This window comes from Oncorhynchus masou, chromosome 22 (assembly GCF_036934945.1).
Source record: "Oncorhynchus masou masou isolate Uvic2021 chromosome 22, UVic_Omas_1.1, whole genome shotgun sequence".
Lineage (NCBI taxonomy): Eukaryota > Metazoa > Chordata > Actinopteri > Salmoniformes > Salmonidae > Oncorhynchus > Oncorhynchus masou.
Window position 1 is genome coordinate 37,968,041 of NC_088233.1, and position 22,528 is coordinate 37,990,568.

Consider the following 22,528-nt stretch of genomic DNA (forward strand, 5'->3'; position numbering starts at 1 on the left):
GCATGACAATGGCACCAGCCATACTGCTCGTTCTGTGCACGATTTCCTGCAAGACAGGAATGTCACTTTTCTGCCATGGCCAGCGAAGAGCCCGGATTTCAATTTCATTGAGCACCTCTGGGACCTGTTGGATCGGAGGGTGAGGGCTAGGGCCATTCCCCCCAGAAATGTCAGGGAACTTGCCTTGGTGGAAGAGTGGGATAACATCCCACAGCAAGAATTGGCAAATCTGGTGCAGTCCAAGAGGAGGAGATGCACTGCAGTACTTATTGCAGCTGGTGGCCACACCATACACTGACTGTCAATTTTGATTTTGACCCACCCTTGTTCAGGGACAGATTATTCCATTTGTTAGTCACATGTCTGTGGAACTTGTTCAGTTTATGTCTCAGTTGTTGAATCTTATGCTCATACAAATATTTTCACAAATTTGCTGAAAATAAACACAAATTCATTACAGTATTAATGTAACATCCCTCTCTCCATAGAGAATGATAAGCTATTTGATTAAGTAATCATAACTGTATACTGTATACATGAAATTTGATCTAAATAAAGATATAAAAACATATCTTCATGGCATGTTTAGATCAAAAGTATTTTCAGTACAGTCCTCAATTCTATACACGTATAATGGCAAGGATCACTTAACTAGTCAACTGCTTACAAGAATTGACCTTGTTTATGGTTATGAATACGGGACTACAGTGCAAGCAGGGTAAGCTCATTGCTGGAAGCTAAAAGTGCTGTGCTGGTGAATTCATGGTTAGTCCCTAGTGGCTCAGAGTCCCTGCTCCTGAGCTACATTCAGCTCCACTGGGCCATCTGCCTAGAACAAACTACAACAGCCTGAGGTCACCATAAAGAACAACGCTCAAACAAAAGAACATGCACTTGTTCATACAAAAGGAAACTCATATCCCTTTATTTTATTTCACTGTAATGGGATTTTATTCAGAGGCACACACACACACACACATTACCAGCTGACCATCATCACCTCTAATGTCAACCTGTAACCTCTGTTTATAAGATTCATAGGCACATACAGGTGTGGTTTCCAGAGAGGGAAAGTTTGGTGCCTCTGCAGAAGGCCTAGATCTGTCATTGTGATAAAATACCCTTCATTCCCTATGGTCACAATGATAGCATGACACAGACTGGCTTGGGGGAACTCCATGTACTGCAAACACTGAGAGAATGACCAAGAGAGGTAACTTGTTTGTTGAGAAAGTCATGTTTTACACACAGTTCAGCTATCATTCAATGCCTGCCCTTTCACCTTCAGCGGGAACTTGGACAAAAAGGTGGAATGTTGTGCCCAGTCTGAAACTATCCCCTAGTTCCTACTCCTGGATACTCCTAAAAAGTTCTCGTAACACTGGTTAGTTGGTGTGTGTGCTGTTCTGTGGGCTCATGTTCCTAAAATATCATGGCAAAACCACTATCTTCTTCTCCAGCTTCTGTGCAGGGAAGATGAACCTCCTCATGACATTGTCAAGGTCCTCCAGAGCCAGCTGAGCATGGAGCACTGTGACATCATCAGTGTCTGAGCGCACCACCCACTTCAATGCCCGGTACAGGTCCAGCAGAACATCACTCAGGACCTGGGAGATGAAGAGAGATGAGAAAAGGTGAGAGAAAAAGATGGAGGGAGAGAGATTAGAGGGAGCCATAATGAGTGTGGTGTAGGTAGGTGATCAGTGTTCCTGGGAGCACAAGGTAGACTCAGGTCTTCAGCCATCAGCTGTTTCTTCTCAATCACCAGGTTTGAGTCATCAGGTTTAAGGTCATGTCTGGTCTACCTAACTGATATTTTCACATGGACTCCACCACAACAGCTGCACACACACAGCTACAGCAATTAACCAAATGACAGGACTGAGAAACTTAACCAAGTGAAAAGTGTGTTGTGAAGACCAGTTACAGATTTGAAAAGTCATACGATCAAAAGACAGCTAACCAGATATTGGCGAGGCTAGTCGAGAACCAGGCATCTCTAAATCGGTAAGTCTGATCAAGTCAATGGCAGAAAGTAGCACCGATGGGTTGGAAACCCGGTGTAAAATCAGTGGGGGGGGGGGGTCCTTGATATTTAACATTCAGTCAAAATGTAGCGACTGGACCATTCTCGCTGTTTCGGCTAATACAAAATTCTTCAGACTTCCAAAAGGAGTGGACAACGTGGTTTGGAGCTATGCTACGCGGGACTAGATATTGGCCTATACGAAGGAATCAAATGGTCAGTAATGCAAAGGTCGGACAAGCAGCCTAGATAGAATGGAGAGTGAATAACCCTATAAAACAAGGGGGTAAAGTTAACAGGTTCTTTGTCCAAACTGTACTGACCCTTAGCAACACATCAGTGTCCAGTCCTGAAGTTTGAGAGTTAGCTGTTCTTTGTATTCAGCGTTTGACTCTCTGGTTGGACATACAAGATGAGCATGGACTCACCCCAGATAACATGGTTGTTACAATGCAAGTCCAAAACAGGATGCTTTTACTAAGTCTCCTTCCTGTTCTTGGTGAGAATCTGCCAACAGTCTGTAATCACACTGTGGAGCATGGTGACACAAGATTAGAGGACCAATTGTTTCAAAGAACAGGCTCTGAACTGATTCTACTGTTGAACACACCTAATGTTTTCACACTTCTACTAGTCTTTTCAGTATGCCGGCCAGTGTAGAGCACCAGAGGTGATAATATGGACATTGTTTTCGTCCTCCACAGAAAGGGTTCCTCTACAAGCCTATATTGTTTTCAGGAATGCCCATATTTGGTGTACACATTCTGAGGCCCTGGTACACAGGGATGTTGTCTACATGACATCTCTGAACTTTTGGCCTTTTGGGTCTACTGATACAATGAAACGAAGTGCACACACAAACATTTTCACACACGGTTAGCAGAGAACCAACTATTGAGCGATCAAAAGAACCAGTATTGCCTGTAACCCCTTGAGTCTTTTGCCCAACGTTTTTGTGTACAGTCCCTCCTTCAATCAATTTAAGATATGGAACTCTCAAAATTCAGAAAGTGTCACAGCATTCACGCACAATTTTACGACTTTCCCAGACAACTCATCAACAGTGGCCAGTCCCATCACACATTGTGGAAAATCCCTGGCTATTATCATCTATCAGTTCTGTATTACTGTGGCCTTGCCATTAGAGCCTGACCAATATATCGGTTCGCTGATATTATCAAACAATATTGGCTTGTTAACGATCTCGGACGATATTTCCACTAATAACCATAATTCAATAGATAGGATGGAAAAAGGGAATCTCATGCTTATCTGTACACTTGTGGCCATTCTCATAATGTGTCAATATTGTCACAATGTAAGAAATCAACATTTGAAGCATATTTCTTTGACAAATGCTTATTAATTTTCCCTTTGTAAAACAATATATCAGCAGATATCGGTATCTGTACGTTTTAACCCCAAAAAAACATTGGAATCAGTCGGGCTCTGTTCTCCATAAGCAGACTGTTAACTCAGTTTAAACAATCAGGTTAGGGGGGGTGGAGGGGCATCTACCAATGGAAACCAATGTGAGTCACAGTGGCACAGACTGGCACCAAGGTAACATGATCCAGGATGGCCACAGTGCAATGAAATCAGTTCTTGTGGAAGCAAACCTACTACACCTGATTCACATGCTCTAGGGTCACAGAGTGCAGCACACACCAAAATACTAACTAAAAATATCCTGCCTGGGCAGTAACTCCATATTTATAACCATGCATGACATAATAACAGTTGAATTCAGGGAGCTGTACTGTGGAACACTGGTACTTGCTGTAAACTGTGGTGTGTGTATTGAAGGTTGTGTGAGTGAGAGAATCATGATGTCTACAGAAAGGTATTCAGGGATAAACTATAAAAGGTGGCTTTCAGACTGGTGTTCCAAATAAGGGAAGAGGAAAAGACAGATCCACTGTTTTCTTTAACTGCTTTCACATAGGAGTTACGGTATTTTGCCTGTAAAAAAAAGAAGGGCAATGTTTCTTTCTCCCCCTTAAAACAGGCCTACTTTTATCACATTCTTGCCTGCATACACTTTTTATACCTCTCGTGCGCATGCCAGGGTTGAGTGGTAGTAGTGGTGTGCAGATGTGGGGGGTGTCTATTTCAATGAATCCATTTAGAATATACACTACCATTCAAAAGTTTGGGGTCACTTTGAAATGTCCTTGTTTGACAGAAAAACATTTTTTTTGTCCATTAAAATATCAATTTGTTCAGAAATACAGTGTAGACATTATTAATGTTGTAAATGACTATTGTAGCTGGAAACGGCTATTTTTTTAAATGGAATATCTACATAGGCGTACAGAGGCCCATTATCAATAACTGTCACTCCTGTGTTCCAATGGTACGTTGTGTTAGCTAATCCAAGATGATCATTTTAAAAGTCTAATTGATCATTAGAAAACATTTTTACAATTATGTTAGCACAGCTGGAACCTGTTGTCCTGATTAAAGAAGCAATAAAACTGGCCTTCTTTAGTAGACTAGTTGAGTATCTGGAGCATCAGCATTTGTGGGTTCGATTACAGGTTCAAAATGGCCAGAAACTAAAAACTTAATTCCGAAACTCAGTCAATTTTTGTTCAGAGAAATGAAGGCTATTCCATGCGAGAAATTGCCAAGTAACTGAAGATCTTGTACAACGCTGTGTACTACTTCCTAAAAAGAACAGCGCAAACTGTCTCTAACCAGAATAGAAAGAGGAGCGGGAGGCCCCGGTGCACAACTGAGCAAGAGGACAAGGACATGGGAGTGTCTAGTTTGGACAGGACTTTTAGTCACCTGAGGGCTCCGTTTACCTCGGCTCCCGTGCTGGCCCAACCGGATCCCTCTTTGGCGTTCATAGTGGAGGTGGATGCATCCGAGGCTGGGATAGGAGCTGTGCCCTCTCAGCGCTCGGGTACGCCACCGAAGCTCCGCCCCTGTGCCTTCTCGAAGAAGCTCAGCCCGGTGGAGCGAAACTATGACGTGGGGGACCGGGAGCTGTTGGCTGTCGTCAAGGCCTTGAACGCATGGTGACATTGGCTTGAGGGGGCTAGACACCTTTTTCTCATCTGGACTGACCACCGCAATCTGGAGTACATCCGGGCAGCAAGGAGACTGAACCCTCGCCAGGCAAGGTGGGCCATGTTTTGCACCCGTTTTGTGTTTGCCCTTTCTTACAGACCAGGCTCCCAGAATGTGAAGGCAGACGCATTGTCCCGGCTGTATGACACAGAGGAGTGGCCCATGGATCCCACCCCCATACTCCCCGCCTCCTGCCTGGTGGCGCCAGTAGTGTGGGAGCTGGACAAGGATATTGAGCAGGCGTTATGTGCGTTAAACACAAAGCCCGCTCCCGTCCGCTCCCGCCCTGCGGACCTGGCATCCTTTCACTCCCTCCTCTCTACATTTTCCTCCTCTGTCTCTGCTGCTAAAGCCACTTTCTACCACTCTAAATTCCAAGCATCTGCCTCTAACCCTAGGAAGCTCTTTGCCACCTTCTCCTCCCTCCTGAATCCTCCTCCCCCCCTCCTCCCTCTCTGCAGATGACTTCGTCAACCATTTTGAAAAGAAGGTCGACGACATCCGATCCTCGTTTGCTAAGTCAAACGACACCGCTGGTTCTGCTCACACTGCCCTACCCTGTGCTCTGACCTCTTTCTCCCCTCTCTCTCCAGATGAAATCTCGCTTCTTGTGGCGGCCGGCCGCCCAACAACCTGCCCGCTTGACCCTATCCCCTCCTCTCTTCTCCAGACCATTTCCGGAGACCTTCTCCCTTACCTCACCTCGCTCATCAACTCATCCCTGACCGCTGGCTACGTCCCTTCCGTCTTCAAGAGAGCGAGAGTTGCACCCCTTCTGAAAAAACCTACACTCGATCCCTCCGATGTCAACAACTACAGACCAGTATCCCTTCTTTCTTTTCTCTCCAAAACTCTTGAATGTGCCGTCCTTGGCCAGCTCTCCCGCCATCTCTCTCAGAATGACCTTCTTGATCCAAATCAGTCAGGTTTCAAGACTAGTCATTCAACTGAGACTGCTCTTCTCTGTATCACGGAGGCGCTCCGCACTGCTAAAGCTAACTCTCTCTCCTCTGCTCTCATCCTTCTAGACCTATCGGCTGCCTTCGATACTGTGAACCATCAGATCCTCCTCTCCACCCTCTCCGAGTTGGGCATCTCCGGCGCGGCCCACGCTTGGATTGCGTCCTACCTGACAGGTCGCTCCTACCAGGTGGCGTGGCGAGAATCTGTCTCCTCGCCACGCGCTCTCACCACTGGTGTCCCCCAGGGCTCTGTTCTAGGCCCTCTCCTATTCTCGCTATACACCAAGTCACTTGGCTCTGTCATAACCTCACATGGTCTCTCCTATCATTGCTATGCAGACGACACACAATTAATCTTCTCCTTTCCCCCTTCTGATGACCAGGTGGCGAATCGCATCTCTGCATGTCTGGCAGACATATCAGTGTGGATGACGGATCACCACCTCAAGCTGAACCTCGGCAAGACGGAGCTGCTCTTCCTCCCGGGGAAGGACTGCCCGTTCCATGATCTCGCCATCACGGTTGACAACTCCATTGTGTCCTCCTCCCAGAATGCTAAGAACCTTGGCGTGATCCTGGACAACACCCTGTCGTTCTCAACTAACATCAAGGCGGTGGCCCGTTCCTGTAGGTTCATGCTCTACAACATCCGCAGAGTACGACCCTGCCTCACACAGGAAGCGGCGCAGGTCCTAATCCAGGCACTTGTCATCTCCCGTCTGGATTACTGCAACTCGCTGTTGGCTGGGCTCCCTGCCTGTGCCATTAAACCCCTACAACTCATCCAGAACACCGCAGCCCGTCTGGTGTTCAACCTTCCCAAGTTCTCTCACGTCACCCCGCACCTCCGCTATCTCCACTGGCTTCCAGTTGAAGCTCGCATCCGCTACAAGACCATGGTGCTTGCCTACGGAGCTGTGAGGGGAACGGCACCGCAGTACCTCCAGGCTCTGATCAGGCCCTACACCCAAACAAGGGCACTGCGTTCATCCACCTCTGGCCTGCTCGCCTCCCTACCACTGAGGAAGTACAGTTCCCGCTCAGCCCAGTCAAAACTGTTCGCTGCTCTGGCCCCCCAATGGTGGAACAAACTCCCTCACGACGCCAGGACAGCGGAGTCAATCACCACCTTCCGGAGACACCTGAAACCCCACCTCTTTAAGGAATACCTAGGATAGGATAAAGTAATCCTTCTCACCCCCCCCCCCTTAAATGATTTAGATGCACTATTGTAAAGTGGCTGTTCCACTGGATGTCATAAGGTGAATTCACCAATTTGTAAGTCGCTCTGGATAAGAGCGTCTGCCAAATGACTTAAATGTCAATGTAATGTAAATGTCCCACTGGGTGTCTGTTCGTAGCCGGTTCATCTATTGGGCCCACACGTCACCCTCCTCTGGTCATCCTGGGATCGGTCGGACAGTGCGCTGTTTGAGCGGGAGGTGCTGGTGGCCTACCTTGGCTAAGGACATGAGGGTTTATGTTTCCTCCTGCTTGGTGTGGGCACAGTGTAAGACTCCTAGGCACCTGCCTAGAGGTAAGCTACACCCCTTACCCGTTCCGCAGCGGCCTTGATCGCACCTGTTGGTGGATTTTCTGACTGATCTTCCACTCTCACAGGGTAACACTGCGAACCTGGTCATTGTGGATCGTTTCTCTAAGTTCTGTCAACTCCTCCTTCTGCCCGGTATACCTACGGCCCTACAGACTGCGGAGGCATTGTTTACACACGTCTTCCTGCACTACGGGGTTCCTGAGGATATAGTGTCTGATCGGGGTCCCCAGTTCACGTCTAGGGTCTGGAAGGCATTCATGGAACGTCTGGGGGTCTCGATCAGCCTTACTTCAGGGCTGCACCCCCAGAGTAATGGGCAGGTGGCGAGAGTTAACCAGGATGTGGGCAGGTTTCTGCGGTCCTATGGCCAGGACCGGCCGGGGGAGTGGGCGGCGTTTGTGCCCTGGGCCAAGATGGCACAGAACTTGCTCCGCCATTACTCCACTAACCTCTCTCCCTTCTTGTGCGTACCAGGGTACCAGCTGGTTCTGGCGCATTGGCATCAGGGTCAGACCAAGGTTCCTGCGGTGGACGACTGGTTCAGGCGCGCGGAGGAGACATGGGAAGCCGTCCGTGACACACCAAGAGGAATGCAGATCGCCACCGCAGCCGTTTATCGTCCACATGTATATAGTCTTAATTAATTCCTACTTAGATTTATGTGTATTGGGTATATGTTGTGTAATTTGTTAGATATTACTGCACTGTCGGAGCTAGAAGCACAAGCATTGTTACACCTGCAATAACATCTGCTAATCACGAGTATGTGACCAATAAATTTGATTTGAAGCGGGTATGTTATTGCTTCAAATGTTATACAAGGATTGAAATGCTTCGGGAGTTTCAGTAAGCAACAATTTGATCCAAGCCTTCAATTGCATTAGCCTACTGATTGGACTGATCATGTTAACATTATATTTTCAAAATCTTAGATAGCAAGCAGTCATCATCATGAATCAAATTTGCCCACAGGGACCGCCACACCACCTTCCTGTTCAAGTGAGCACAGCACAAGGTGAGTCCAACAATGTATTGTATGCTGCTGCATAAATGCTGTAATATGCCAGGGAGATATGTTACTGAAGCTAAGAAAGTAAGACTAAATGTTAGTTATGTAGTAATATGTTAGTAGCCCGTGTGCCTCACACTAATAATTTGGTCCCTTTCCCCACTCATAACTTAGCCTACTGTTCTGACTTGGTGGTGCACATGTAGCCTGTTTTATAGAAATGTAATCATTGAATATTGTAAGCGCTTCCACTGTCTGATTATATGCCCCCTTTATTTCTGACTTGTGTGCAGGGAGAACACTCTAAGAACGGTCCATGTTCTGAATTTTGTCACTGTATGTTTCAAAAGTGCTGAACAAATAGTTATATTGACTACGTCCATCCAAGCTCGCTAATTAATGTTTTAATCTAAATTACGGATGGCCTCTTATTCGCTCATCGCCCCCTTATGCCATAGTTAGTACATCTCAATTGTCAGTAGAATCCACATTTGTTTAAGTAAATCAGTCATATCAGCTGATTATTTTAAAAAGGCAGTAAATGAGGCTGAATTAACTGTTTCGCTGCCAGATAAGGCTCTGCTGAAAGCCAGGTGTAGTGGTGGTAAGGGTTCACTCCATGGTGCTGAAAATAAAGCTCTGCTGTTGGAACAGCTTTATGTAGGTTCTAACAGTTGTGGGCACCGTTTATCACCGTTATAGAGCAATTAATGTATTGTTTAGTGTTGTGTTGTGTAGTGGCTCTGCTGGCATGCATCAACAATTTTGGTGGGGAATTTGCCCCACCAACATTTACATGCTAAAATCACCACTGACTGGGATATTTGTTTCTCCATTCCAGCTGGCTCCAGGATTGCACATGTAGCCTAAACACAGTGATGTTCACCAAGACACACAGAGGTCTGCAAGGTACTGAGTTCTTCATCCAGATCCCACCCACAGCTTTTCATACCGCTCCTGGCTTTCTGTCCAACTCCCACCCGCTCCTGCAAGAACTAGTCCTGCAATGTTATTTTTTAATTTTAATTTTACTAGGCAAGTCAGTTAAGAACAAATTCTTATTTTCAATGAGGGCCTAGGAAAAGGGGCAGAACAACAGATTTTGTACCTTGTCAGCTCGGGGATTTGAACTTGCAACCTTTCGGTTACTAGTCCAATGCTCTAACCACTAGGCTACCCTGCAGCCCCATTTAGGTTTATGTGACGCAGCCATGGTCCCAATAATTTTGTGCCCTCTAGGCAATTTCAAAATGCTAAAAAATAACCAAAAGAAATAGGTTACATTCAGTGGCGGTCGGTGCAGTTTAAGATGAGGGAGGACAATTATTTTTTTAATGAGCATGGCCTTATTTTTATTACAGCGTATTGGATGACAAAGGAGCCGATCGTGGACTGCAGGAAAAGGAGTGCCGAACAGGCCCCCATTAACATCGACAGGGCTGTTGTGGAGCGGGCCGAGAGTTTCAAGTTCCTTGGTGTCCACATCAACAAACTATCATGGTCCAAACACACATTTGGACCATGATTGGTCTATACCTGTTGTATTCGGCGCATGTGACCAATGACATTTGATTTGTCATTCATATTCCATTCACCCAATTCAATGTTGCGTTGATAGGTTTAGGCTATTACATGATAAAAAAAAAATCCTTACACCCATCATGAGGTTACTACAACCTAGCAATGAATGAAAGTTTACAACGTAGGTGCACAGGTTGAAAAAATTTGAGTAATCAAGGTGACAGACATTGACAAATACTGCCTGCACACTCTTGCCTGCATCTAGCTCACATATGTCAGAGTCAAGGCCCGCGGGCCACATCCGGCCCGCGAGAAGGTTTTTTACGGCCCCTGGGATGATCTTGATTTATTATTAGAACCGGCCCGCAGACCGCAGCAAGCCGGCAGCCCGCAGATCTTTTACACGCACCAATACTACATTTCCCACAATGCAACGGTGACGCACCGAGCAGTAGGCTGCTTCATTTCAATATTTATTGGCACAGCAGTCGTCAGCATCACAGTAAAATTAACTTTCAGATACCCATCAAAAATGGCAAAACGGAAGGTGGACACTGAGAACCGGGGGTTTCAAACAAGGTGGGAGTCGGAGTATATGTTCACGGAGGTAGCTGGAAAACCTGTGTGTCTTCTGTGTGGAGAAAGTGTGGCGGTACTGAAAGAGTATAATCTGAGACGACATTATGAAACGAAACACGCGGACAAAAACAAGAATATGGACATGGAACAAAGGCTACAAAAGGCAGAGGAATTAAAACGAGGCCTCAAATCTCGACAGGCTCTGTTCAAAAAAGCCAAATCACAAGGCCAGGCTGCTGTCAAGGCCAGTTTTATTTTGGCAGAAGAGATCGCTAAATCAGCCCGGCCATTTACGGAGGGGGATTTCATCAAAAACTGCATGATTAAAGTTTGTGACGAAGTTTGCCCAGAAAAAAGGCAACTCTTTTTAAATGTGAGTCTGAGCAGAAACACCATTGCCGAGAGAGTAGACCAGTTGTCCATCAATCTAAAAGAGCAGCTTGTGAAAAAGGGAAAAGATTTCATTGCATATTCCTTGGCTGTGGATGAGAGCACCGACATTTCTGACATTGCCCAGTTGTCAATTTTCATCCGCGGAGTGGACTCCAGCCTAAGCGTGACAGAGGAGTTTTTGGCTTTACGTCCTATGCATGGCACAACTACGGGGCATGATTTGTATGAAGAGGTGTCAAGATGTGTAAATGAGATGGAGCTGCCTTGGGAAAAACTCGTGGGTTTGACAACCGACGGAGCACCTGCGATGTGTGGACACAGGAGCGGACTGGTGGCGAAGATACGGGAAAAGATGCAAGAGGAAAACGCGACAGGTGAGCTGACAGCTTATCATTGTATCATACACCAGGAAGCGTTGTGCGGTAAAGCCTTGAAAATGGAGCATGTAATGAGCATCATCACGCGCACAGTTAACTTTATCAGAGCCAAAGGTTTGAATCACCGCCAGTTCAAGGCATTTCTGACGGAGTTAGAAACGGAGCATGGTGATTTGCCTTATCACACAGAGGTGCGATGGCTAAGCCAGGGAAAGGTGCTTCAAAGATGTTTCGAGCTTCGTGAGGAGATTTGTCTGTTCTTGGACAGCAAAGGGAAAGACACAACACAACTCCGAGACGAAATGTTTCTGTGTGAAATGGCTTTTCTGTGTGACATTACGAGTCATCTGAATGCAATGAACTTGCAGCTGCAGGGTCGGGATCATGTCATCTCTGATATGTACAGTACAGTGAAGGCATTTAAAACCAAACTGACTCTGTGGGAGACGCAGATGCGGAAAGAAAATTTGAGCCACTTTCCCAGCTGCCAGACCATGAAAGAGAAGCTCTCTACCAGTGCGTTCCCGAGCGCAGGACAGTTGGCTGATAAAATAGGTATGCTTGCCGCTGACTTTCGACGCCGATTTGCTGACTTTGAAGCACAAAAAAGCAGGTTGGAACTGCTCGGTAACCCATTTGCTGTTGACGTGGAAAGCTCACCACCAAACCTCCAAATGGAGTTGATTGACCTCCAATGCAATGATGCACTGAGGGCAAAATATGCGGCAGTGGGTGCTGCGGAGTTCGCCCGCTTCCTCCCCGACACAATGCCCCAGCTGCGCATCCAGGCTGCTCAAACGTTGTCTATGTTTGGCAGCACATACCTGTGTGAACAACTTTTTTCTTTGATGAACCTGAACAAAACATCACACAGAAGTCGACTTACTGCTGAACACCTCCACTCAATTCTGAGGATTTCCTCAGCTCAGAGCCTTACCCCGAACATTGATGAACTTGTGGAAAAGATGGGACACCACCAAGTATCACCCTCAACCTCAAACAAGTGAACATTACTGTGCAATCACATATTTAGAGTTTTTACTCAGTTCAAGTTTAAAAGTTAAAGTTTAATATTTGTTTTCACTGCATGTTACTTCTCCTTAAACAAAGTGTTGTTTTTGATTAATAGATTTTTGCACTTTATTTTATTGTATTTCAATCCAATTATATTTTAAAAATATTTCAGTTGAGTGGATGATAGAAAATTGCTATTATTGTTTTTTTCTTTGAAGTAAATTTAGCCCACTTTTGCTAAAATAGAAAATATAGGCTACTGATGGTGCCTTGAATACCGGTTTCTTTCATTTAATGTTCATGTTATGGGGATTTTTATATAAAGGAAATTTGTCTTTTGTGTCTGTTGAAAATTAAAGATTACTGACAGAGCCATAAGAAAATATTGCTTTATTTATCTGATCATATTGGAATATATTTGTTAGGTTTTCAGTAGGTTCAATTAGGTTCACTAGACTATATGCGTCATTTAAAAATTTTTCAATGAACATTCGAACAGTCCGGCCCTCGGCTTGTAGCTAAATTTTTTATTTGGCCCTCCGTCCATTTGACTTTGACACCCCTGATCTAGCTGATCTAGTGTGTAATCATTAGTCCAACAGTTTGAAACGAGAGTTACTATTGGACAAATTCAGGTATGTTTATCCCTGTTCCCTTTGCTTACCTTAAAGAAAAGTTTTTCAACAGAATCAGCAGAATGAATACATGTAAACACAGTTCACTTTCATAGCAGCCAAATACAAACAGCATGATCCATTTGATCATTGTATAATTCCTTCTCAAATCTACACGTTCTTCTCCTCTCACCCTTTCACTTCGCTTGTGGACTTCAGTGGACTTCATACATCAGCTGTCTGATCAGGCAAAAAAAACTTCTGCTAACCGCTACACACAGCTTACATTGTCACCATATTAATGTCATTGTCAACATAGCTAATTGAACTAACAGTGTTAGTAAAACAGCTACAATCATGCAGTACAGTCAGCAGCAAACAGTTTGGCAGTTACACCAGCAGGCCCCTGTGGCAATACATTTATAAAACCAAAAGCTAACCTTGACGAGTTCCAGTGTTGGATAGCCATAGCCAGCTAGCTCTCATCCCTCTCTGTTTAAGCCAGGTGTTTGAATAGGCTAAACTAGCTAGCTGCATTCACTAGCTAAGTAAGTGAAAGTAAACACCACGCTCAAACAGAGAGGGATGCTATGTTAGCTAGCTGGCTATCCCTCCCTCTCTCTCTCTTTCGCTTCTCCTTCATTTTGAAGAGATGAAGTTGTTCAAAACTGTTCAACTATTGTCTTTCTCTCTCTGAGTCAACTACTCACCACATTTTATGCACTGCAGTGCTAGCTAGCTGTAGCTTATGCTTTCAGTACTAGATTAATTCTCTGACCCTTTGATTGGGTGGACAACATGTCAGTTTGTGCTGCAAGAGCTCTGATAGGTTGGAGGACAATCGTATAATTACTGTGTAAGTCTATGGAAGAGGATGAGAACCACGAGCCTCCTAGGTTTTTGTATTGAAGTCAATGTACACAGAGGAGGCCAGAAACTAGCTATCATCCGGTTACACCATGGTGCTACCCTACAGAGTGCTGTTGAGGCTACTGTAGACCATCATTGCAAAACAGTGTGTTTTAATCAATTATTTGGTGACATGTGAATATATTTACTATAGTTTTATCAAAAAAGGGTACATTTTTTAATTATTCAATTTTTATTTATATGAAATTCCTCCTCTGAGGAGCCTCCACTGGTTACATTACCAGAGATTCTCACATGGCCCATTACTGGGCTATATCTACAGCAATGGGATGTAGGGGTGTTGAAAAATCTGATTTAATCAAATATATATTAATAGAAAAACATATATGGAGACTTTTGTCTCTCACAAAAGTAGTGCACTGGGCCTTTACTAGTCCTGTATTAGCAGACCGATATAGTCATCTGTAGAGAGGGCAAACATCTTGCTGCGGCTATGGCTAAATCAGCCAGTAGGCTAGACATCGTTTTAAGAGATCAGAGTTTAACTTTCTCTTGAGCTACATTATGCATATAGCCTACCTTTTAGGAGTGGGATGATTTTCAGACAGACAAATATGAGTGAGCAACATTTATTTTTAGGCAACGTAGTAAACTATAGCCTAATCATATTTAGGAAGTAGATTCCCTTGGAAAGATACCTGCCTATTGCTTCTCTTCCCATGAATACTCTATTTAATTGTGGCCTCACGCACACCTGATCTCACACGCTCAATTTAAGAGCGTAGAGGTACGGCTACTGGACTTGAAGCTGGATGATGAAAGCAGACACTAACCTTTTCTTGAGCCACACTTTGCATATAGGGAAGGGTACCTATTAAGTCCACCAAAATCTAACTTTACACGTTTCTAACATATGGTGGTGCATTTGAAAGTATTCAGACCCCTTGACTTTTTCCCACTTTGTTACGTTACAGCCTTACTCAAAAATGGTTGTTGTTTTTCCTCATCACTCTACACACAATACACCCAGAATGTATTAAAAACTGAAATATCACATTTACAAGTACTATCAAAGAAAGAACAAAAACAACTCTACTTTCCTGGACTGAGAACCAACAGAGGGAGATGTGGAAATCCTTCTAATATAAAATGTATCATAGCTAGATGCATACCTGTAGTTTGTGTGTGTTTTAACCAACAAATCTGAGAAAAAAGAAAGTTTTTTGGTAATTGAATATTAGGGATATCAACACACTATCCCCATGTGTTTCAATATAAACCAAGCTTAATAGGAGCATACTGGGCCTAATAGGAGCATACTGGGCCTAAAAGGAGCATACTGGGCCTAAAAGGAGCATACTGGGCCTAAAATGAGCATACTGGGCCTAAAAGGAGCATACTGGGCTTACAAACAGTGATTTATGGTGAAAAAGACAGAAGAGCAAAGTCTACTCATAAAATATTTGGAAACGAATGGGCTGGGCTATAAATATACACTATAGACTACAATATTATGCAAAATTAGTATTGATCATATTGAACAATATTTCTTTGTCATTTACACTCTGTATAGAGGGAGTGCTTTTTGTGCTACTGTACCCTTTAAGCCCAAATAAATGTCAATGGCATCTACAGTGGGGGAAAAAAGTATTTAGTATTTATTTAGCCACCAATTGTGCAAGTTCTCCCACTTAAAAAGATGAGGCCTGTAATTTTCATCATAGGTACACTTCAACTATGACAGACAAAATTACAAAAAAAATCCCGAAAATCACATTGTAGGATTTTTAATGAATTTATTTGCAAATTATGGTGGAAAATAAGTATTTGGTCAACTACAAACAAGCAAGATTTCTGGCTCTCACAGACCTGTAACTTCTTTAAAAGGCTCCTCTGTCCTCTACTCGTTACCTGTATTAATGGCACCTGTTTGAACTTGTTATCAGTATAAAAGACACCTGTCCACAACCTCAAACAGTCACACTCCAAACTCCACTATGGCCAAGACCAAAGAGCTGTCAAAGGACACCAGAAACAAAATTGTAGACCTGCACCAGGCTGGGAAGACTGAATCTGCAATAGGTAAGCAGCTTGGTTTGAAGAAATCAACTGTGGGAGCAATTATTAGGAAATGATAATCTCCCTCGATCTGGGGCTCCACGCAAGATCTCACCCCGTGGGGTCAAAACGATCACAAGAACGGTGAGCAAAAATCCCAGAACCACATGGGGGGACCTAGTGAGTGACCTGCAGAGAGCTGGGACCAAAGTAACAAAGCCTATACCATCAGTATCACACTACGCCACCATCAGTAACACACTACGCCACCATCAGTATCACGCTACGCCACCATCAGTATCACGCTACGCCACCATCAGTATCACGCTACGCCACCATCAGTATCACGCTACGCCACCATCAGTATCACGCTACGCCACCATCAGTATCACGCTACGCCACCATCAGTATCACGCTACGCCACCATCAGTATCACGCTACGCCACCATCAGTATCACGCTACGCCACCATCAGTATCACGCTACGCCACCATCAGTATCACGCTACGCCACCATCAGTATCACGCTACGCCACCATCAGTATCACGCTACGCCACCATCAGTATCACACTACGCCACCATCAGTATCACACTACGCCACCATCAGTATCACACTACGCCACCATCAGTATCACGCTTCGCCACCATCAGTATCACGCTACGCCACCATCAGTATCACACTACGCCACCATCAGTATCACACTACGCCACCATCAGTATCACACTACGCCACCATCAGTAACACACTACGCCACCATCAGTAACACACTACGCCACCATCAGTATCACACTACGCCGCCACTACGCCGTATATAACAAAGTATTGAGAAACTTTTGTTATTGAACAAAAACTTATTTTCCACCATAATTTACAAATAAATTCATTAAAAATCCTACAATGTGATTTTCTGGATTTTTTTCCACTCATTTTGTCTGTCATAGTTGAAGTGTACCTATGATGAAAATTACAGGCCTCATCTTTTTAAGTGGGAGAACTTGCACAATTGGTGGCTGACTAAATACTTTTTTGCCCCACTGTATGTATATCAATTGCAAGGTTGATTTAACAGTAAAATTAGACAAAATGCTTTGAAAAAAAATGTAAGCTGAGAATGCCTGAAATCTATTATCTTGCTGTGGTTCACCAATTTGTTGCTACTGTGTAACTGTGACATGCATGTATGACTGCTAGCATGAAAAACACTTATTTCAATTGGCAAGAAATAGCAATGAATCCTCATGAAACATTCTATCATATATCAACACATTCTAAAATATCTGAAGATGTTGTTTATCTGAGGGTAGCATCAAACACAAGTTTTTTTGCAGCTTTAAAATTAGCCATTAGTGGGAACTTATACATAACAGTCAATACCTTAATAATACAACATCTGATTGGCTTAGAATAAAAAAGTTGGGTGTAACAACCAAATGAATTAGTTGAAACGTTAAACAGCAGAAAAGTTGTTTTATTTGATTATATTTTTGGCATCGAAAGATGTGGGTTTAACAGGTTTAATAGGTAGCTTACCCTACCTTTTACAACGATTTGCAGATAGAGACAAATAAATGGGCAGACAATGTTTATTGAAAAGGCGCAACGTTCGCTCACCATGGTATGCGCATTGCATCTTTTCCCTTTTAATGATAATTTTTTTTTTTTGACTGTACCTCGACTCACGTCGGTAAGTGCCCTCCACTTGTTTCCATTATCAATATTTATTCACAGACACCGTAGTAAACTATAGTGTAATCATATTTAAGTTAATTTCCTTGGAAAGATAACTGCCATGTGATTCTCTGCCTATGCATAGGTAGTGGACACCAATTCAGGCTACAAGCGAAGGCATAATGACAACTGCAGAATGTCATTACAAAACACATAGGTGTTTTGTAACTGATGTCTCTTTTCATTCATTAAATTGCGGATGCACAGCGCACTGTTGGGGTTTGGATGCTGGAATGATTTAGTGAGTGGACGAACATGCACAGGGAGCCTACAGGAGCACCTTTATGAAGGGATTGTTTGACAATCAGATTAAAACATCATGACTGGTTGTGTTTATGCCACATTAAAAGGTCATAACATTGTTTTACTAGGCCTAGGCTAAGACCACAGAGATCATATATGAAATGATTAGGGTTTCTATAGGCCTATGTAATTCTATGATTAAACCTAGCCTATTAAAAAAAAAAAAAAGTGTGTCCCGTACCGGTAAGAAATAAAAATCTACTTTTACCCCTACTTTTAATACAATAGGTGGTCAAAAGTTAATGCATACAAAGCAGAATGACAACCGTTTCAAAATATTCTGCAGGACAAAAAAACCTCCAAAGTTGTCTGACCGCCCGCAGTATGATGACCGCAGTATGATGACCGCAACGATCTCTGTTGTAACCCGCCGGCCCTCCAGCACACATATCCACGCACTAATGTCAACTATATTAGATTACATTCTGTAGGAGGCCATACCAATGACCATTTTTTACTTCTTATGACGGTTCAACAAATGTGTGTAGGAGTGCTCAACAAATGTGTGGAGCGTTCAACAAATTTGTGTATCCATGTGGTTCTTGTACCTGTACGGGTACAGACAACTGCTCTAGTACTGTACCTCGGTGGCTTTGTCGCTCAGGCCCCTGAGCAGCAGGGCAATGACGTGGACAGCAGCTCGCCGCACCTCTGCCTCCTTCTCTGTCTTTATCAGCGCCGTCAAACAGGTGCTCAACTAAGGAAGAACAAACACATACACAGATAAATACACACTGTCAGAGGATCTATAGAGGAGCAGTGACCTTGCCAAGGTCCACAGTGCTGTGGTTACCGCTAGTGCACTGGGTTGATTAACATATTGGTAGGATAGACACACACCGACGGCAGGCTGCAATGGACTGAGAGGGATTAGGCTGTAGCAGAGAGCAGAGGGCCATGGCTCTCATGAATAGGCATCCCTGTTACTCAGCCTGACAGAGATGCGTATTCATGAAGCAGAGTCTGCAGTGCACAGACCTCACTGACAGACCCCTGGTCGTCAAAGCAGCTTTATTTAGGACCCTGACCACTGCAGCAGGCAGACAGGCCTTCCACAAGCTGCCCTGACACACACACATTTCTGTCAACTCAAACATAGACTAGAGCGGACGATCTTTTGAGTAAAGTGATTCCAGGCCCCTCCCCCTCATGCTCTCCCCACCAGTGAAAAGCCTGATCTCAGCACTGAGGGAGGGGCTCTTTAGGAGAGGACACTCCAACACACAATACTGCTGAGCTGGGAAAAATGTGTCATGGGCAGAGGCACAGGCTGAGAGAGGGGCAGTAGGACAAGACAGTCACAGTTCAGTTCTCTCCCTCTGAAGAAAGTGAACCGTGACCTTTAACCTTGGGCAATACCTGCTGTTCCCTGACGCCGGACCCCTAGATGAATTTCACCCTGACACCAAACATCCTATGGCTATAAGTGTAGCCATACGCCAAGACAGGGGACATCTGTACTCATTGACAGATTTAAGAGAGGGAGTAGTTATGTCACTATATAATGAGTGATTGGCAAATTCAGGATGATTCATTGACAGATTATTTTATTAGTCACATGCACAGGGTCACAGATGCATTTGCAGGGTACAGTGAAATTCTTACGCTCCGAGCTACAACAGTGCAGGTACAACAGAAGTGAATGAAACAATACAAATAATAATACACTACGTGTACAAAACATTATGACATAGACTGACCAGGTGAATCCAGGTGAAAGCCATGATCCCTTATTAATGTCACTTGTTAAATCCACTTCAATCAGTGTAGATGAAGGTGAGGAGACAGGTCAAAGAAGGATTGTTAAGCCTTGAGACATGGATTGTGTACGAGTGCCATTCAGAGGGTGAATGGGCAAGACAAAAGTTATTTTGAACAGGGTATGGTAGTAGGTGCATGGAGCACCAGTTTGTATAAAGAACTGCAATACTGCTGGGGTTTTCACACTCAACAGTTTCCTGTGTGTATCAAGAATTGTCCACCACCAAAATGACATCCAGCCAACTTGACACAACTGTGGGAAGCACTGGAGTCAACATGGACCAGCATCAGTGGAATGCTTTCGTGATGGCGTATCGCTGCAGAATGCTGTGGTAGCCATGCTGGTTGTGTGCCTTGAATTCAAAATAAATAGCTGACAGTTTCACCAGCAAAGCACCCACACACCATAACACCTCCACCTCCATGCTTCACGGTGGGAACCACACATGCGGAGATCAACCGTTAACGTACTCTGCGTCTCACAAAGACACAGAGGTTGGAACCAGAAATCTCAAATTGGGACTTATCAGACAGATTTCCACCGGTCTAATGTCCATTGCTTGTGTTTCTTGGCCCAAGCAAGTCTCTTCTTCTTATTGATGTCTTTCAGTAGTGGTTCCTTTGCAGCAATTCGACCATGAAGGCCTGATTCACGCAGTCTCCTCTGAACAGTTGATGTTGAGATGTGTCTGTCACATGAATTCTGAAGCATTTATTTGGGCTGCAATTTCTGAGGCCGGTAACTCTAATGAACATATCCTCTGTAGCAGAGGTAACTCTGGGTCTTCCTTTCCTGTGGTGGTCCTCATGAGAGCCAGTTTCATCATTGCGCTTGATGTTTTTTGTGACTGCACTTGACGAAACGTTCAACTTTCTTGTTTAGTTACTACAATATTCCATATGTGTTATTTCATAGTTTTGATGTCTTCACTATTATTCTATAATGTAGAAAATAGTAAAAATAAAGAAAAACCCTGGCATGAGTAGGTGTATCCAAACTTTTGACTGGTACTGCACTTAGAAACTCTAGGCAAATAAACTGACAGACATTTGTTTAACCATATGACATGGTCTACTAGTGGTCCTCACCTCCTGAGCCCAAGGCCCCAAGGCATAGTTGAGTCTCTGGCAGAGCTCTCCCAGGTTGGACAGGCAGCTAGCGCGGACACTGCGATCCTCGTCCCTCGTCCCCCTCAGGAAGACCCCGATCAGAGGCCGGCCATGGTGGGGAGCCAGGTCACCTGAAACACAGGAAGGAAGATAAAGTTTCTATTCTTATTAACGATTATAATACTGTACTATTGGCTGCCAGCAAAACTGACTACTGGCTGCTGACAGTGCTGAGGAAACATCCCCACATCTGGTCTGACCTCCAATGCACCTCAGGAGGACATGGCATCACACTACCTGCCTATTGGTCCAGCTGGTGAAGTTGTTTTAATCTATACAAAGAGCTGACTCGTGTGTGTTTTTTGTGGTTGCTAAATCTGCAAAGAAACTAAAATAGAGAAGACGCTTTACTCCTTTCAGTGTGTGTGTGTGTGTGTGTGTATCTGTCTTACTAAGACAGCCCCCCACTGACAGTGCAAAACCTGCTCTATTCCACAACATAAAGCAGTGGAGCCATGGAGTTGGCCAGGTGACTGGGTGTCCAAGTAAGACCCAGATGGGTGGACTGGGCCGTGGTCCCTGCAGCTGAGTCTGCTGGCCCAGTCAGATAGACCCACCATGAGCGATATCATTCAGCCTGCCCTGGCCTCCACCTTCCAGATACCCATACACACCAGTTCAGCTGGCCACTCCTCAGTCAGAGCCATGTTTCAAAGGATGGTATTTTATTAACTGCCTTAATAAAAGAGTAAACGGGTGTCGGTTTGTGAATGATTGTGTGTTTTATCCAGGTCAGCAGGCCTGTATTTGTCCAGTTGCTACTCTCATGCTTCCCTTGCCCATTTACTACTATCTGTTTCTGACTTATTCGAGCTCCTTTGTCCAGTCAGTCAAAACTGTAACTCTACATTTACATCACTCAGACCAAGATCTGACCTGGGACAAAGAATCTCAAGAATTCCTTTGATGGAAATGTATTAATGTGCAATACACTGAAAAAGCAAAGGGAAAGTGGCCTTTTGTGCACTGGGGATACAGTACGTGGTAGGGATGGGCATGGTTAATCGAATATCCTAATGGATGTTAGTATTCGCTTACTTGAGTGAGTGTTAAATTATTTTTAGGCCTATTTAAACAGCGAAAAAGCTTTACCTGCAAGGATTTAGCACAACATTTTAAATTCTTAAAAATAAAAATACATGTACACTTTGTTTTTATCTCTCATAGCATTGGTATGCTATGTTCCGCACGTCAAATAGCAATTACAGGCGCGCACCTAACAGTTTCCACAGGACCTGACACAGATCCATACAAAATACTCACCCGAAAACCTTTTTGCATTATACTCAGTTCTATCATGGCGAAAATCAGATTTCTCTTTCGCTGTTGTTGTTAGCCAAAACTACCTGAGAAAAGCAGTCTGTCCGCTGTTGACCTCTGCCACCATTTTGCATTGTAGAGCAAATTCTGTATTATGATTTTGCATTCCGGCTATCCGGATATCCCAGAAAAATATAATGATATTACTTGAATAGTAAAGGAATGCAAAATGCCCATCTGTGGTATGTGG

At 44.2% G+C, this 22,528-nt stretch overlaps 1 protein-coding gene across 1 annotated transcript in view; it reads right to left on the bottom strand.

Moving 5' to 3' along the window:
• Positions 1-889: 889 nt before the first annotated feature.
• Positions 890-22,528, bottom strand: part of tango6 (transport and golgi organization 6 homolog (Drosophila)) — a 31,222-nt gene continuing 9,583 nt past the window's right edge. The window contains exons 16-18 of the mRNA XM_064930084.1: positions 20,938-21,089; positions 18,671-18,784; positions 890-1,607 (exon numbers count right to left, since the gene is read on the bottom strand). Of these exons, the coding sequence (XP_064786156.1) occupies positions 1,431-1,607; positions 18,671-18,784; positions 20,938-21,089 (443 nt within the window). The 3' untranslated portion in view covers positions 890-1,430. The remainder of the gene's footprint in view (positions 1,608-18,670; positions 18,785-20,937; positions 21,090-22,528) is intronic.